An 18,927-nucleotide genomic window follows, 5' to 3' on the forward strand; every position below is an offset into this window, starting at 1 on the left:
AGGAACCGTATCTTTTCCACTTTTCAGCATAGGATTTTCTAGTACTAGGCCTCCTTGCCTCCAGAATGACATCCAGCACCTGCTTACTGAGGGATGCTAGAGGAGAGCTCAAGGAATTAGCCAGGCTGCAAGGTTCAGGGTTTGAAGCGGAGGGTGCACAATCTGGTCCACCTATTGGGACAGCAGGGAAGGGGTCTGAGGCAGGTGCCATGGTTGCAGCAGTGTCGCACTGCACAAGAGGGGGTACCAGTGCTGGCGTGGCCAGTCTGGTGCAATCAGTATTGTTTCTTGTCTTGTCCTGTTTGATCTTTAATAGAACCTTCAAGAGGAGAGGCAGAGGGGGAAAGGCATAAACCGAGAGGCTTTCCCAGGTAACGGACAGGGCATCCACTTTCCAAGCTTAACGGTGGGGAGGTCTTGTGCAGAATTTGTTCAATTGATAGTTATGAGGGGAGGCAAACTGGTCTACCTCTGGAGTCCCCCATTTGTTCCTGAAGAGGTTGAAAATTTTAGGTTCTAGTTTGCATTTGTGTGGGTCCATGAGATTTCTGCTTAAGTCGTCTGCCAGTGAATTTAGTTTGCCTGGCAGGAATTGTGCTTGTAGGTGTATTTGGTAGCTCAAGGTTGTGTTCCACATACAGGGTACGAGTGGGTTCCCCCCAGCTTGTTTATGTAGCACAACTGTGGTGTTGTCTGTCTATCAATAGTTATCCTGGAAGAATACGGTCTTTGAAGGCTGTCTGAGCATTCTGTACAGCTAACATTTCTTTTTGATCAATATGCAGGTGCATTTGTCTCGGGTTCCATTTGTCCTGAATGCACTGCCCTGCCATGTGAACCCCCCCATGCATAGTCTGATGCGTCTGTTAGGGTTTGGGCGGCAGGAGGTAGAGTGAAAGGGAGTCCCTTGTTGTGGTAGCAGGCCTCTGCCCACTGTCTTCATACAAGGAATGATAGAAATCATTGTTTCCAGGTCCTGAGAATGTTGACACCATAGGCTTTTTAGATACCATTGGAGTTTCCTTGTATGCAGCCTTGCATATGGAATTAGTAGAATGCACGAGGCCATGAAGCCCAGAGCTTGCAGTATTTTCCTTGCAGATAGCTGGGGTTTTGTGGCTGATAGTTTGAAGTAGGTTGTCAAATAAACTTGTTTCTCCGGAGTGAGGAATGCCATCTGGGAAGTTGTGTTCAAGCTTGCTCCCAGGAATACAATCTGTTGGCAGAGTACTAGGTAAGATTTCTTTTCGATGATGGTGTACCCCAGTGAGGTTAGAAGTTTCTTTACGAATGCCAGGTGTTGTAATAGCAAGTCCTGGCTTTCTGCCTGAATCAGACAATCGTCCAAGTATGGGTAAACTTGAATATTTCTCTGCCTGCAAAATGCAATGGCTGGAGCTAGACACTTTGTGAACACCCAGGGCACAGTAGATAAGCCAAAGGGAAGTGCAGAGAACTGAAAGTAAATGGAGTCTGCCATAAAATGTAGGTATTGTCTGCAGGATCGTCTTATTGGGATATGCAGGTAAGCTTCACGTCTAGGGTTGCCAGCCAGGCATCCTTGGCTAACATAGGAAGAAGCTGAAGAGTTAGCATTTTGAATTTTGGAACCACCAGAAAGGTGTTGAGAACAGAGAGGTCCAGGATAGGACGCCAGTTGTCATCTTTTCTGGGTACCAGGAAAAAGTCTTGAATAAAAACCTTGTCCCCTTTGTTCTGCTGGGATAGGTTGAATAGCCCTGATACTGAAGAGAGAGAACCTGCTGTTGGGCCTCCGCCCATTGATTTGGGGGGTAGGTCTGGCCAACCATCTGGGATTGGTAGTGTGTGGAAGTGGAATCTGTATCCTTGGAAAACTGTTCAAAACCAATTTGTCCTGCGTAATGAGTTCCCAGTATTTCGCATGCAGGGTGAGCTTTCCTCCTAAGGGAGCAGGTAATTGGCAGGGCTTGGAAGGGTTAAGGTTAAGTCATTGTGCCATTTTTCCGTAGTGGGGTGGCTTACTACTACCTGCTTTGGAAGTGGGAGCCCTCCAATGCTTAGATCTGTGCATAGCCTGAGCCTGTAGCCTAAGTGGTCTGCTGTTCCTGGGTTTGGACTGAGAAGGCCTGGAAGGGACTGGAAAGGACCAGTTCTTTGAAGGCCAATGCCTACTGAATTTGTGAGGCTGTACTTGTAGGAAATCTTTAACAGTTTGCATAGATTTAGATTTTTCCTCCATCCTTTTGAGGACGACTTCTGCTTTGTTGCCAAAAAGGCAGTCTTGGTTTAAGGGAGCATCCAGTAATTTAGCTTTAACATGATCTGGCAAGTTTTCTTCCTTAAGCCAAGCATGCCTTCTAAGTACAGACCCAGTAACATCAGCCCTGCAAGATGCTTCTAAAGCGTCAAAACCACATTGCAAAGTATGTTTACCAACTTGTTCTGCAAAATGCATTAAATCTTGCAATTCTTTGTGTTCAGCACAGTTAGGAATCAACATAATTTTTTGTTTAAGTAGTCACATAATATGCTGCTGATACTTTAACATATGAAACTGGCAATTTAAAACCCTAATGGCCAATTAGAAGTGTATACCTTCTTACCCCAGCTGTCTAAGGTTCTAGAACCTGTATCAGAAGGGGTAGGATTTTTGGCAGCAGTAGCCTTAATGCATGTTGGCCCTTGGGAAATGGTCTCTGGATCCGCAGAAGGATTCTTGAAGAGGAACTTGAGAGAGTCAGGTACTCTGTAGTACCTGTAGGTTTTCTGGGAGCTGGAGGTAAAGTCTCTGGGGTAAGGCTAGATTCCAAGAAAGCATCTACAATGTCCAGAACAGGAGGGATAGCTAAAGGCCTGTGTTGAGGCAGGAGTAAGAATTCAATAGGTCTCTTTTTGGACTCAGAGTAATCCTGGCTTTCCCAGCAGAAATACTTCCTAAGAGTATGCAAAGTTTCACCGAAAGAAAAATGAGGGGAAGCAGAGGGAATGAAACCCTCTGCATCAGAATCCTCATAAGTAGATAAGGGCAAATCATGGTAATCAGATGGAGCAGAAATATCAGATTCCTGATCAGAAGAATCAGAAAGAAAATCAGTTCTAGGTCGCTTAGAGGGGGAAGACTGGCTTCCCCTAATTAAGGTAAATAAGATCTTCAGCCATTCTAAGCATTTGTTTTTGAGGCATATGGGCCTGAGCCTGCAGTTAGGTTGTCGGTTTTCTAGGTGTAGTGCAAGTTTTTGGCCTAAGGAATTTGGAACTTCTGGATGAAAATGATGGCATTGGTTTAATATGAATGTCTGTAGGCCTGAATACACCCCTCAGAAGCCGGTGCCTGCACAGCGGCTCCGGACCCATCCAAGGTAGACGCATCCACAGGTTCCATAGTTGAAGACGCATCTCGTGGCATACCAGACTCAGAATGGGTCTCAGGGACTGCGAAAGCCCCTCACTGAGTATCAGCGGTTTGGCGACTAGCTTAATGGAAGTGTCGTCGGCAGTTTTGCACCTATGCGGTCTGTCTCTGTCTTTATCTTTACTTTTTTTGGAAGATCAGTACTCGGATGGCTTAAAGCCATTTTGGAGTATGGAGATGGTGTACAAAAGTAATTGGCTGCAAAAATAGCTAGATGATGAATAGTTCGGGCGTTGAACAAGGCACAAAACTGACAGCGAGTGACGTCGTGGTCTGGGCTTAAACAGGAGATGCAGTAAGAATGAAAATCTCTGAGGCAAGATAATTAACTTTTACTTACATTGATTACAGCAAAAAAAAGGCTCCCCAACGAGGTACTTATCTTTTTTGAAGACTTCGAGTCTGAAACTCGAAAATGAAAATTTCAGGAGACTGCCAGCCGGCACTTGTGAACTGCCTCTGCTTCGGGCACCGCACGGCAAGAAAGATTGATGTAATGGTGTCGGCTGCATGTTTTATACCCCTGACAACCTGACATCATGGAAGAAGCGACAGCATCCAACACAGAAATCCGAAGACTCTGGTATTCAGGCCAGCTGAGGGCTACCTGCAGGCAGATAACCCAAATGTGATGGCTGCAACAGTGAAACACGATCATCATTAGGGTGAACTTTAGCAATAAGATAAGCAAGGATTTCTGACTCAACCCAGCAGCACAGAAGCAGGTCTTCAGTGTGTGGCAATGGTGACCAGAGTTCAAAGATGGATTCAGGAAGCTGGTAGGGTTGATGAAAGAAGATAGATTGAAGTGGCCAATGGACAGTTCTCTGGTCCTGTGGGGAATATTTGGGGAAGTCTGTGTGCACGTGTGACATCTGGTGCAGACCAGAAGCCTTACAGGTCTACACAGAATATACATAGGGTTACTGATGATGCCACTGTACTAGCCACTCCCTTAGATACGGGCTTTTACTGTCCACCAGAATGATGGCTCTGGAATTATCTCGAGGTTGACTGCCAGTGGAGTGAGAGGGCTTAACCAGCAAAGGATTACATCAAGGGTACTGGATGGAGGAATTGAGTATCAGGGGTCGAGGGGAGTGGAAGTCATGAAAAGTACAGTTGTGTAAATTGCACTAACCCATAACAGTAGATGCTTGAATTCCTCGGTGCTACAGTAACCTTTGGGAAATGTGGGTAGTTTTCTACCTACGAAGCAATTGGTCAGCTTCAAAAAGCATTGACTCCATCCTTCGACACCTTCATCCCGACTGCTAACTGGCTAATCCCAAAGAGTGACATCAGCAATATCAGTGAGGACTTCAGTGCTTTCTTGCCATTACAAGGAAAGAGCCTAACAATCCTGAATCAACCAACCAATAATAGTAAAAACATACAAGTAGAAAAGTACAGTCCTATTTTATCTCCATTATAACTATACACAACTGTAGGAAAATGGAAGGTGGATGCAACTACTGCAGCAGTTAGTACTTCGAACGCCCACTGTTATGGTCAAGTTAAACCACAGTACAGTAGTGAAAGTTTATCATTCTCATTCCTACAGCAGCTTTTAGCCTACATGGCTTGATTATCAAAGCTCATCCAAACTGGTACAAGGAAGAATATGGATACAAAAGTTCCATGAGAATGGAGCTAGCAAAACTAGACCTGAACCTCAGAGAACCATGTAGCTGCCTCCAGAGCAGAGTCAACCCCTGTCAAATATGCCTTTAAACTAATTGGAATGGAACCGCAATGGTGGCAAAAAGCATTAGTCTCTTGGAAGACTGTGCAAGCCGAGGTGCCAAGTGTTTCATTAAAATTGCTTACTTCTTGGATTGGTGGTCTTGGTGGTATTTTAAAATTTTATTTTTTGCTTTTAAGTTCTATTTGTTGCTCCTTCCAGCTTTCTCTGTATAGCTGAAAATGTCAGGTTTTCCTTACATGCTCTGTCCTCTAATTCTAATTTTTGAAATCGCTCTTCTTGAGCAGTCTCATATTCAGCCAGCCATTTCTTCATTTTGACCCGAGTTTTGCAGCTTTACCACCTCATTGGAATATCTGTTTCAAGCTTCTTCCATTTTTTTCTAACCTTTTGTTGTTTGTGTTGATATACTCCATCAGTGTTTTATTTTAAAAAGTCTGTATCTTCCTGTAGGCTACTAAAATTCATGTCTGGAGATTGCATTGCTTTCTGCTGAACAGTTGCAGAATTTTCCCCAGTCTGTTTCCTACTTTGTGTAGCTGTTTTCCAGGTACTCTATTTTTTCCTGGCACCAAGGCAGTACACTTGCTAGCCAGTTACTGAAATTTCCCATAAACACAAGTCTACTGGCCTTATCTGCAGAGTTTGTTTTCACACTGCGAGAGCTAGAATTAAGCTGTTAATCAATGTGCAGCCAACTTGGAAGACCTGTTTTTTTTATGTTCTTGATAGAAAACAGAGATCAATAGCCATCATTCAAACCACTTTGGGCATGAACTTGTTCTTAAAGGAAAACACCACCCTCTCATACAGTTTAACTCAATCGTTAGGTTTCTTTTCTCCCTACAGTATGGTTCAAGCATGGTGTATGTACCAGAAACCTGCTTGCAGTTTTAAAAACTTTTTATTTCCTTGCATTGGAGTCAAAGGAAGGGAAAGCCCACCTACTTTTTTTTTTTTTAAAGTCAACCTCTCACATACTTTGCAGAGAAATTCGTCTCAACCAGAATGATTTTTGGAGTATCCCTTTTAATCTTCAGAATTACCCTGGGTATCCGTGGAAAGGGTAGAAACACACAAGAACATTCCCTTTCAAAATGCATCCATTTTCCAGACTTGCTTTCAAGTAATCCTGGAACACAATTTTAGTTGTCCATTTTACAAGGAGACAAACAGATCTATTTGAGGTGTTCTCACAACTGAATCAGTTCCTGAAGACCCTTTCTTGTTCAATTTCCACTCCTCAGGAAATATCTTGGTCCTGTTCATCTTGCCTTCCAGGATGTTTTGCAAAGATAGAATTTTAGATACGTGAAGGGTTAAGGAATGCTGAAGAGCCAACTCTCTCTCAAGCCATCGCCAGTCTGCTTAGGGGGTATAACACTGTACCTCCCCGGCTTCTTTAGCTACCACAACAGCGGTACTGTTTGGTAATCACTTGTAGTTGTCTTGGGGACTTGAGATGATGGAGACTGATGCATGGATCAAAGCCAACATCTCAAGTTGATATGCTCTGGTTTGTCCAAAGGACTGCACAGGCCTTGCACTTTTACCCCCATGGAAACCACTCCCCAAACAAAATCTGAGTCTGTGACAAAGAGAGAGAGAGAAAGAATGGTTTGGGGACTGATATTCTAGAGAATGCAAAAGCTGGGTCCATGAGATTTTAGAAATCATTTCATCTTTCTCAAGTATATCTGCTTACAGGAATCATGAGAATCATAGAAGACATGAACCCAAGAATCCTGATAAATTCTCTTGCAAAAGTCTGTTACTGATTGGAGAAGCTCAGAAAAAACTCCAGATAAAAGCCACTTTCTTGCGATAAAAAGGCCTTTTGAAGAGAAGTATATACACAGTAACCCAAAAATGCAACCATGTCAGATGGAGTCAAGGAGGATTTTGCAATATTTATCTGGAAACCCATACTGGTCAATAAAGACATAACCCAAGTTAATGACTCTACATCTGAAGAGAGACTCTAAAATAAGCAAACATCTTGATAATGAAATATGCAAATGCCATTCAGTTGGCAATAAGCTATGACTGGGGGCTAGGCATTATGTGAATAGCTTTAGAGCTGCAGATAAACTAAAGGGTTTGAAGAAAACTGATAATGTGACCCAGAAAGAGAACCTTAGACATTTCCCCGAGGCCTATGGCTAAGGGAATGTGGTAATAAGCTTTTTAAAACTAGAGTCACCAGGTAACTCATGCAAGGAATGGTTCTGTATGGTGAACATTTTGAATTTTGGAATTTTCACATATAAATTTAGAAACAAAAGATCTAGTACTGATCTCAGAGAGTCTTCTTTCTTTAGTACCAAAAAGATTTTGAAATAGAAGCCTTTGTATCTACACTTACGGCACTGGTTCTATAACTCTTTGGGAGTGTTAATCTTAGAAAAATATCCTGCTGGACTCTGAGGGCAAGGAGCATTTCCCTGAATAGAGGTTTTTGTATTCAATGCCATTGGGTAACCCACTTGCACCACTTTTAGTAGCCAAGACTCTGGAAATCTTTTACCAAAGAGGAATGTTGAGGGACAGATACCTACAGCAGTAGCAGTGTCCCTTGACATTGTCTGCACAATCATACACACTTGTCAAAGCATGTTTTGGTACAAAAAAGAGCTTTATTTTGTAGGAAGAGTGGAAATCAATTCCCTCAGACTGTCCACATGACAAAGCATACATTTCCAAATACATGCCTGGTAATTCAGAATTTTGAAGGCTGAAGTGGAAGAAAACATCCTCTTACCTACACAGATCAACATTTGACCTTGTCACCAAGTGGGTTAGAGTTAAGGACCAATTTGCTGCTGCATGAAAAGCAGTTGAAATTGAAGCTGTGTTGCATCCAAGGTAAGAAAAAAAATTAGTCTAAGGTACATTATATACAGTTTATATGGGACTGATGGCAGGATAATAAGATGACTGCAGGCAACATTCAAGACAATCCCCCAGGGCTTGCAGTATAGCAGGGATGGGAGTGGAATGACTTGCATCCATTTGTAAAACACAGCATCTCTTCAGTTCAGGGTGGAACATCTATTTGCTCCCATAAAAATAATGAATTCATCCTGCAGTGGTCTGAAAGAAAATTACTCAACAGGAGGATAAAAATTAAAATTTTCTTCATGGTAAGAGATAGGTTTGGGAATATGCAGGAAAAAAAGCCTATTCTCTGTCAGACAGAATCATCAGAATCAGACCCAGTTTCCTCAGGAATACCTCTGCAGATGATGCCAAACTGTACTGGCTTCTGTGTACTAGGATTTATTGCCTATCCAGCCAAAGTAAAGATTTTTTTTTAACAGTAATTACTTCAGAAGAAAGGCGTTTTTTTTTTTTTTTTTTTGCTTAATATGAGTTCCAGTAGAAGAGAGCAGACTTGGAGGAAAGTCTGCTCTCCCATACCTAAAGATGATGGCTCTCCCATGTCTTATCAGACAAATAACGGCAGAAGATGTGGCTGACCCTTGTTTCATGACAGCTGATAGAACACAGGAAGTCAAAGAGGTGAGTGAGTATGGTCCGAGAACATCCAGTGATCACTGCAGGTTCATCCACTGTTGGCGAAGACAAGAGTCCACGACAATGGCATAGACTTCTTGGGTAAGTGAGTTGCTTTCTTTCTAAGTACTGCAGAAGAAGAACCAGACAGACCAATTAAGTATCCATACTGTAAGCTGAAGAAGCACCAAAAGTGGAAAGAATCTGGAGAAAGTCAGTCAGAAGCCAAGTTGCCACAGTGTATTCACAAGTAGTACACTTACAGGCAATGCTTTTCCAAAGTCTCAGAAATGTACAAGTATAACAATTTCCCTGTCAGTACTTTTCAGTCGCAAACATGCTGACAGAAAATATAGCAAGCAGGTTGTCAAATTCCTCACTTTTTTCCCATAAACTTTTCTGTCCCAAAAATTCAAAGTTTTCACAAGTAGTTAATGTTTCACAAAGTTAGCCTCAAGTACATGAAAAACACTCCTCTAACTAAAAAAGCAGTCCCTGACAGGAAACGTCAGATATCGTGAAAAAATACTGCTTTTCTTAAAGGAGAATATTGCTTTTAGTAAAAAAAAATATTTTTTCTTAAAAGGTAAATTTCTATGTGGAGGGGTTCTCCAATAGGGACATATCTGTCAGAAAAAAAGTTCATAGCAGACTGCTGTTCCTGTGAAGCCAGAAAAGATGCTTCTTCTAGAGATGGCAAGAAAGTACTGAAGAAATGTTCAGGGACTGATTTCCCTCCTTAGGATACCCAAATCACCAGCCAGACTAAATATATGTTTGTATGTCTGGGGAGCCAGAGTTTTTGAAGCTGACTGGTTATTGTTTTCTAAGCTAGAAACAACCCATATAGCCTAAAAGTTACTGCAGCAATGGGAATGACAAACATCAGCTGAAAGCTGGATGGGGCCAGGAGATGAATTACAAAAATCTATAGGGTGACAACTCCCTGTACCCAATCACCACAAAATATACCAATTCAAACCACACAGCTTTGGGGATACAGATGTACATCTGATCTTGCTTGAAAACACAGGCTGTTTTTCTAAATAAACAGAATTTGATTAAACCCCTTTGAGAACCCTATTTCAACTAAATCCGCACTGAGCAAGCACATGCATACCACTTTTCTCATTACCAAGCACAAGCACCCAAGAGTGCAAGAACTACCAAAGACTGGAATGCATTACAACTATAAAAAGTCATGGCTGTTTATCTTTCTTAAATAAAAGAACAGTACCGGTACAGCTTCTCCAAGCTCTTCTAGAGTTTTTTCTTTAATGTCTTCAATTTGGCACATTGTTTTTTGGAAACTACACGAAAGAGATGGAAGTTCCTCATCATTCAGCAGCTGTTAGTGTTAAAAGATGAGAAAATGTTAGAACAGTGCATCTAACTACCAAATTAAAATTAGACACCAGAATTATGATCATAAAACAGACTAATCAGACAACAACCTGGAGCACAAATGATTACAACTTCAGTATAGCATACTGCTCTTTTGTTAAACCAAGATATCACAGTGGGCAAAGTCCATTTACAAGGCTGGCTTAGGAAGAAGAATTACAGTGTGCGAGTTCTGAAGCCAAGTTAATTAACAAAGGCTCCTGCTTCCACTTGACTCAAAACAGCATAAAATGTGTAACAAAAGGAGCTACTGCCAACCTAGCTATCTGGAATTTTGTAAATGATATATCATTTGGGAATATTAATATGGTTTATATAGAAGTGTGACAGAGGGAGATACTGCCAGCACAGCTGTCTGAAAATTTGTAAATGGTTGTGACATTTGTGAATGTCAACATGAATCATATGCTTGTGTTACAAATATATTAGAACTGTACATTATGTGTATATCAAACTGCTGGTACAGAAGCATCTGTGAAAAGGGTTTGTACTGTACTGGGCTTAAAGATGTATCCAGAGTGTACCCTAGTGGAAAAGAACAGAAATGTATACAAACTATTGTAACTGTGCAAATGTATGTTTTAACATTGGAAACTGGCACATAGAAGGTTAACTTGCAAAACGTCAGAAATAAATAGTTGAAATTGAATTGTTTTACCACCATGTTATAAAAGAGATGGTTTCAATGCAGCAAGGAGACAGGATGTCAAACTAGGGAGCCTTCTGCATTGCCTTGTAAGTGTTTTATTGTTTTATGTCTTCCAGCAGCTGCAAAGATCTGAAAGATGTGCATTTTTCACAGGGAGATGCTAAATGTTGGCAGTACATGAAAAACACTCCTCTAACTAAAAAAGCAGTCCCTGACAGGAAACGTCAGATATCGTGAAAAAATACTGCTTTTCTTAAAGGAGAATATTGCTTTTAGTAAAAAAAAAATATTTTTTCTTAAAAGGTAAATTTCTATGTTGAGGGGTTCTCCAATAGGGACATATCTGTCCTTGTTAAGGGCCTTAAAGTAGCTGATAAGGAGTGGCTGGTGGCAGTCCAAACTACCTTATAGTCTGGGCAAATGGGGGCACAGCTAGCAAATCTAGCAATGGGGTTTTCACCTGGGATAGTCAGATGACAAAAGTGATGTCATCCTGAAAGTATCCCAGCAGCAATATCTGAGATATTAATTTAAGAACTCTTCAGAGACTGTGCATTTTGTATTTGTCTTTGACCCGATATCATCAGCTGGAAGACCCATTCTCCACACTTGCCTTGCTGTAATAGTAAGTTTATAGGGTATAGTCATTCTTTTAGATATAGTTAGGAATATGGTAAAGATTACTTTAGATGTTTTTCTTTATTTATTTGAGACTATCCTGCAATGTGTGATTTTGAACTCTGAAGTAACTGATTATTTACGGAGTACTTTCTTGTTATTTTATTTACTATTAAATACATTTAAAACTTTCAATTGTGGCTGGTCTATCTAGAGATATTTAAGCTCTTAGAGTATTGCATATGTATTTGGTGACACTACGCAGGCCACTCCTAATTGCCTTGCTCTTGGTCAAACTACAATCTGGATTAATAGTAACGTTACACAGTAAGATTGGACACCCCTTGTTTAGGGCCTTAAAGTAGCTGATAAGGAGTGGCTGGTGGCAGTCCAAACTACCTTATAGTCTGGGCAAATGGGGGCACAGCTAGCAAACCTCTGCCAACTTTTCCCAGGTGCGAGAGTATAAATCAAATTTCAGTGTGTGCGTGCCAGCTACTTGGGCAGGGACACAAAGCACTGGTTGGACAGAGGGTGCTGGTGGTCTTGGCTTGACCACTCAGCTGAGATCTCAACTCTATAGCTGTGCCAGTGGGAAGTCTTATTGGGGATTGGGAGAAACCAGCCCTAAACTGACTGTGGTCTCTGTGTGCTCTTAAAGGAAAGTTTGGAGAAACCAGCCCTAAACTGACTGTCGTCGCTGAGTGCTCTTAAAGGAAATTTTATATATATATATATATATATATATATATATATATATATATTTTTTTTTAAGTTTGATGATCGTCCACTGGGCCATGACAAGCCCGTTTTCAGTGGAGGCCCAGGGAGAAAAGCTCCAAGATATTGCAAGTAACATATCACATGTTATAAAAGAAAGACATGGTTCATACAGAAAATTTACACACTTAGAAAAACATTTTAAACATACAGTTACTAGCCGTTAGCAGGATTAGGTAAATTAAAAATTTACAGAAAAAAATAAACATTTTGTCAAAAGCTCTTAGTAAGTTAACATTTAAACACATAGCTTCTGGTCCTTAGCAGGTTAGGTTAACTTTATGCATGGAGAAAGTACCTGTATAGTTGTATAGAAAAGTATAGTACAATAGAAAAGTACAGAGAAAATCAGTCCCTGGTAGGGGAGAGACTGTTTTTGGTTGAGATGAAGCGATAGTAATGGTAGTTGGTGCTGATTTCACTGCAAGGTAGAGAGGGGGGGGGGTGTTGGATGGGTTTATGTTGGAGCGTGACATGGGCATTCCCATTTGAAAGCTAGATGAGAGAATAGCCAAGATCTGAAATTTGTATGTTTGCTACGTTGCGTAGGTAAGAAGGTAGTGTGTTCCACTGTTTAGCTAAGGAGTAGGACAGCAATAGTTGGCCAGGAGGCCGTTCTGGTTTGTGGACCTGAAGGACATTGTGTTTTGATCTGAGTGAGTGGTTGGGAATGTAGTGAGATGAGCAGTTGGCAGGTTTAAAGATGGGCTTGAAGGCAATGGTGAGTTGTAGGTAACTGAGGTAGTTGGGTAGTTCAAGCCAACTGATAGTGAGGAGAGAGTGGTAGGGGGTGGGATGAGTTTTTTTTTAATTGGTCGCAAATTTGCTGATCTTGTGATATATATATATATATATATATATATATATATATATATATATAGGGTCTATGTCAGAATGAAAAATCAAACTATCGAACGCTCACATGAATGAATAATCTGGAACTGGAAATCGCTATTGTGGGGGGCTGCGCCCCTAGTAAATATATTCCTACTCAGAGATCGCACTACAGTTCGGAAAGGGTAAATATTCCAATCTTCACTGTACTGCGATCCCAAAAAAATCAACATCGAATTCCGGATTTTTCACTCGTGAGCACTCGACATTTTGCGTTTTTGTCATTCTAGAGTAGAGCCACACACACACATATTTGGCCTTTGTCTGCAGACCTTGGGACCATTCTACTCTTGTAATATCCCCGCCACCCCAAGCAGGATGCATCAATGGTCACAACTATCACCATAGGCAGAGTTATGAAGGGGTTACTAAACTGTATAGTTGGCAGTTGTAGCCACTATTTCAGAGTATACCATGAATTTGTTAGTATGATCATTTTTGGAGACAGGATAAACACACAGACAACTGAGCTTGAAGAAGCCATTGCAAAATCCTCTTGTGGAAGTGTACAAAACGAGCCATTTTAATCGAAGATGCCACGAGACCCAGTACTCTAAGAATTAATGCTGCAGAAGGTGCATGACCAAGTACAAAAGACTAAGCAGCTGACTTCAGTGTCTATATTCTTTCTAAAGGTACAGAAACTATGCATCAAGTGGCGTCCAGTTGGCAGCTTATGAATATTGTCAGGGCAGGGTGGAGACTGGATTTCTGAAGATGTGAGATTCACAGGGAGGTGCAAAGGTTGAGAAGGTAGCCCCCAGCTTCTAGGAAAGACTCCACTGATGGGGCAGCTGGGAGCCAGTCAGCAACAAAGGAAATTCTTGTACCCGTCAAGTTGTAGATGGGGGTTGTGCTGAGACCAAAGGGCAAAACACTACATTGAGAATGACTGGCCCCTGCTCAGAAGTGTAGGAATCTCACAAGAGAGTCTGTATGTCATGGTGACTGATTGAGCACATCTATTCACCTAAGACAGGGTAGAATAGATACCAAGACCATCCTGAATAGGGTCTTTCAAGCAAACTGATTCTAATGGGATGAGGTTAAAATGGACTCAGGGTCCTGAGCTTACTTCAGAACCAAGAACTTGGAATAGAATCCTGACCCCGTCTGGTCTAGTGGGACCTCATGGATTTCTTTTTTTTCCAAGAAGAGAAGCTTTCGCTTGGCTCTTCCGCCTGACTGGGTGGAATATCTGGCAATGATTTGCTGGATTGGGGAGTACTTGAAAAATGTTATGGAATAGCCCCTGGATATTGTCCCTCTTACCCATTTGTCTTGTGCGACTGCCTGCCAAGTGGTTGAGTAGAGGGAGAGGCCATCCTGACTGCCTCCAGAGTCAGACAGACCTTCAGGGATTCTGCGGCCTTTGATTAAGAAGGGTGTACAATATCCCTGGTTCTGTAGACCCTCTGGGCTTCTGGCTGTGGAAGGGGCCCCTTTTGCCAGTTCAGCCAAATTGCTGGTGCCAAGACATCCTAAACCTGAGTGAACAAGGTTCCTTTTAGGTTCCTGCTGTATGTCTCTCTCCCACAGTATGACGTTTTCGCATCCTACTCACACTTCTGCATTCTCTCTTTCACTGGGGACAAAGAACCCATCAAATAGGATACTGGCAAGATGCCTTAAAGTTGTTACAGGTTTAGTTAAGCATTACAAGCTGGAAGAATGAAATGCCTCAGGAAGAGATCAGAGCCAAAGTCTTAAAGGCCAACAGACACCAGCAACTGAGCCAAACCCACTGGCTTCAAGACCAGAGAAAAAGTCATCCACTGAAGTCCCCATCTCTAAGACTGCATTGGCTCAGACTTGGCAAGAGTCGAATGAGTCAGATCTGGAAATTCTGGTGTTAGAGCTAAAGGAAGGGTCTGCATCAAGGCCACAGGACCCAGGTGGAAAGATTGATCTGAAGCCACTGGAGCCAAGAGTTGTACTAGTGAAGTAACAGAGATCGGGGAGAGACACTTAGGCAAATCCAGCTGTCTCTGAAGCCAAAGGGGTTCTGATCTATGCTGGAGAACATGGCGTCGGCTGTCAGTTTTGTACTCCTGGCGCTCTGACGTCAGGGAGCATGGCTGAACAGCTGACGCCGGACCCAGACTTTGGGATTCTGGCCGACCGAGGACTGCCTGCCGGCAGGGGAGAACCCTAGTCATGACTGCAACAGTGAAACACGATCAACATCTCTCTAGTATGTTCCCCTACAGAATGTCCTAAGCAACCATTTAGATATACTTTTGCCATGATGCTTTTTTACAGTTTGATTCTCTTTCACTTCTAATTCATTCATGATCACTTTGATATTCTAATTGACACTATCTTGGATTTACACTTTTGGGATACTGTTTCCTTATCTAATAACATTGCTACAAATGAACAATGCCTTTTCCATACTATTATGCTGAATATGTATATCCCATCCAATTTTTTTTTTTGTAAATTGAACAGCCTCCTGTAATAAGCGCCAACTAACCTTTAAATGTAACTAAACATGAAACAAGACCAAAAAAATTTCCCATGTATTTTGCACACCTTACTCACACCAACAATGAGCATCTACTTTTGATAACACCTTCAGTCTCTGGGGAGGATATTTATGAAGACACTTCATGCAAATATTTTAAAATATGTATTAGTAGCATATCTAGTCACAAAGGAAATAAGACTGTGCATATCAATATCTACCCTCCAGCAGTTTGCTCCACTCTTTCCTAATCTTTTTTTTTTTTTTTTTTACCTTTCTTTAGACTAAGCTTCAAAAATGCCTTGTATGTCCCACTAACCAGCCTATTTGTAAATGGGTTATTTCCTCTAGCTTCCAAAAAAACTTTGTGGTGGAATACTTTGTAATAAACTTGAAGGGCTTACATGTCTTTATAGTGCCTGCATCCTAGTACTCCAATTATTCTAAATGATTTTCTCGGTCTGTATAACATTTTAGTCTTCTTTCTTTAGGCGTTTCAACCTACTTCCACATACAGGTAACCTATCGAATACCTCCTATGTACTAAAAAAAAAAAAAAAAAAAATGCAGTGCATCTCCTCGCATATGACATCGCTAATTTCAGTTGATTTAATGTTCATAAGGCTATCTGTTGACCTTATCAATACAATAATCTATACTGCATCATAATACACCCCTTAGTCCAATAAGTTCAATCTATCCCATTTTTAGGGACAGTATTCCTGACTTCATAAACCTGGTTACAAATCATATTCCTAAATGATTTCAGAAAATTTCTTGGCATTTCAGCTGGAAAAATGGAGGAGAAAGTGCATTACTGGTACCTTTTGATCTAGTTCTAATCCTACAGTTTTCACCTTTAAATGTATTTTTAACCTAGATTGCCACTTTTAATAAAGTTCCCCAACCAAAGTCCATAGTACTTAATGCACTTTTTCCATAAATATTCAATTTCTTAGTAGCAGCAATGCAATCATTACTACTTTTTTTGACTCGCCTTATAGCCTCAACCAAATTAGTCCAACACATGAAACAGCCTATTGATATCCTGCTCAGTCTGCCAAATATGACAGTATATGAATTGGCAACAATGAAATGTTGAATTCTTCTCAAACACTGCCAATTGTTCAAAATATAAAGCAAAAAGTAGTGACAGACATTTTTATGTGTCCTCTAAATATACTCAAACCTGACACGCCTACATGCATTTTAACTTCTTTTCTTCTCAATAAATAGAATTTGCTCAGACGTTAAAAGCCAACTGAAAACACATTGCAATATGACTGATATCAAACCCCATTCCACCCAATCAGTAGGCCTTCCCCACATCAACACACGTGTTGGAAATATTGAACGTTGCCCTCCACTAAAAGCCACAATTAGCACCCCGAACAAATTTGGTATTACTCCAGTCTTCATTTTTGCTGTAACTGAACATTGTAGTAATGATTTAACATTATTTATTTGCTACAGAATGCTGGAACATTAGGTTATAATAATGATTTAATATTTGCGACAGAATGCTGGAACATTAGGAGTTTTACCCTCCTTTGGGATCACTTACTACCACAAGCTACAACAGAATATCTTGGCTTCCATTATTACTTTATAGAACTGCACTAGTTTAGCTAGTACTTCTTAAATGAACATTCTGAAAGTCAAATGAAAGATGGTCACTGGAATCCTATTTAGGAGAAACTAAAATTAAACTTTCAAAATAAGCAAGGTCCATTATCGATTAATTTCTCCTCCAGTTAATTTTTTAGGTATCAAAGTTTGTAAACACACACTTCACCACCCAAGGGATAAAGGGCATGTTAGGAGATCACTTCTGATACACAAATCAACATTCCAGCCTTCCACAGAAACTACAACTGTCAAATGGACTACTACCATACTCTTATTCCTTGAAAGTCTCTCTCTGGTTAAAGGGGAAACACTATATGAAGTAGACATTGCTGCACTCAGACAGCCCTTCATATCCACGCAGCAGCCATCAGGTAAGAAATCTCAAAACATGAGGGGCAATCTATTGAAAAAAGAAGTTATGTACTCACGATAACGTTCCATGTGTGTTGTACTTTGTCACCTCCATTCTTACCAGGCTGGGTTTGGATCCGATCCTCGGATCCCACTCTGCCTTTATATGCAAGCTCACGGTCTTCCACTAGCTCGTGGCTAAAATATATCCCAGCATGCACTAGGTAAACTCCCCAGATCTTATTTACAGTTACAAAGACAGTAAGAGAATTAAACAGTTTAATAATTCCAGAGTGCAATAAAGAACTTCAGGGAATAATGATATCCCATTGTACCAACTCGGTCTCCCAGAAGTCAAAAATGGTTGAGAGGAGGGTGGGATGTAAGAATAAAGGTGATGATGGACAACACACATGGAACATTATGATAAGTGCATAACTTCTTTGTGTGTAGTCTTATCGCGCCTTCATTCTTACCAGGTTGGGACAGCACACCCCTAGCACCATCTTTCTTGGGTGGCTCAGGGGATAATATTCTTCAGAATCATGGAAAAAAAAGAGGCCCTGTTCCTGGAGGCCAAATAGAATTTGTAATGAGTGATAAAGGTATGAGGTCTTGCCCATGTTGCCATAGCACAAATGGTATCAATTGGTAGTTTGGCCAGAAAAGCAGATGATGTTGCAACAGCTTTTGTAGAGTGGGCTTTAACTCTATGGGGAAGATCTCTGGTCTGAGACTTGTAGATGAAGGTTATGCAATCTGAAAGCCATTTTGAAAGTTTGACCTTACAGACTGAAGTACCTTTTTTTGAAGCTGAAAAGGATATAAAAAAGCTAGACAGATTTTTGACATTCTTAGTTCTGTGTAAATAGAAACAATTGTCAATGCACATCTAGTTGATGTGATAAGTTATTCACTCACCATAACGTTCCACGTTTGTTGTCCATGATCTCGCCTTCATTCTTACTTGTTGGGTTCGGAACCTAGCATTGGTTCTGACTCTGCTTATTACTGGACCTCGAGAGCTTCCACTGGCTTGAGGCTATACCCTAATCCCATGATGCCTAGGGAAGACAACCCAGATCTTGTTTGCAGATTACTAACATATTAGAAACCGTATAGTAAAAACAAAGACAAGAATTCTTAGCCTATGACTCATAAGGCCAGAAAGAAAGCAGAGAACATTTTACACCAATAAAAATTTCCTCTCAATACTCCAGGAGTGAAGGTTGGGGGCAGGAAGTGGGATGTAAGAATGGAGAGATCATGAACAAACAGGGAACGTTATGGTGAGTATATAACTTCTTAATGTTTTGTCCTATCTTGCCTTCAGTCTTGCTGGTTGGGACAGCGTCCCCAGCACCTTCTTTTTCGGGTGGCTCAAGGGAATCAGCTCTTCAGAACAGTGGAACCAAAGGAAGCCCTGTTCAGAGAGGCCACATCTACTTTGTAATGACTGATGAAGGTATGAGGATTGACCCATGTGGCTGCCACACAAATTGAGTCCATAGGTAACCTGG

General features: G+C 41.1%; 1 protein-coding gene across 1 annotated transcript in view; it reads right to left on the reverse strand.

Annotated features, from left to right (window-relative positions):
• Positions 1-18,927, reverse strand: part of LOC122814169 (kinesin-like protein KIF2C) — a 341,546-nt gene that overhangs the window by 195,457 nt on the left and 127,162 nt on the right. The window contains exon 2 of the mRNA XM_044086779.1: positions 9,853-9,963. Coding sequence (XP_043942714.1) covers positions 9,853-9,963 — 111 coding nt within the window. The remainder of the gene's footprint in view (positions 1-9,852; positions 9,964-18,927) is intronic.

The sequence above is a fragment of the Protopterus annectens genome, chromosome 10.part0 (genome assembly GCF_019279795.1).
Source record: "Protopterus annectens isolate FY-2018-M chromosome 10.part0, PAN1.0, whole genome shotgun sequence".
NCBI lineage: Eukaryota > Metazoa > Chordata > Ceratodontiformes > Protopteridae > Protopterus > Protopterus annectens.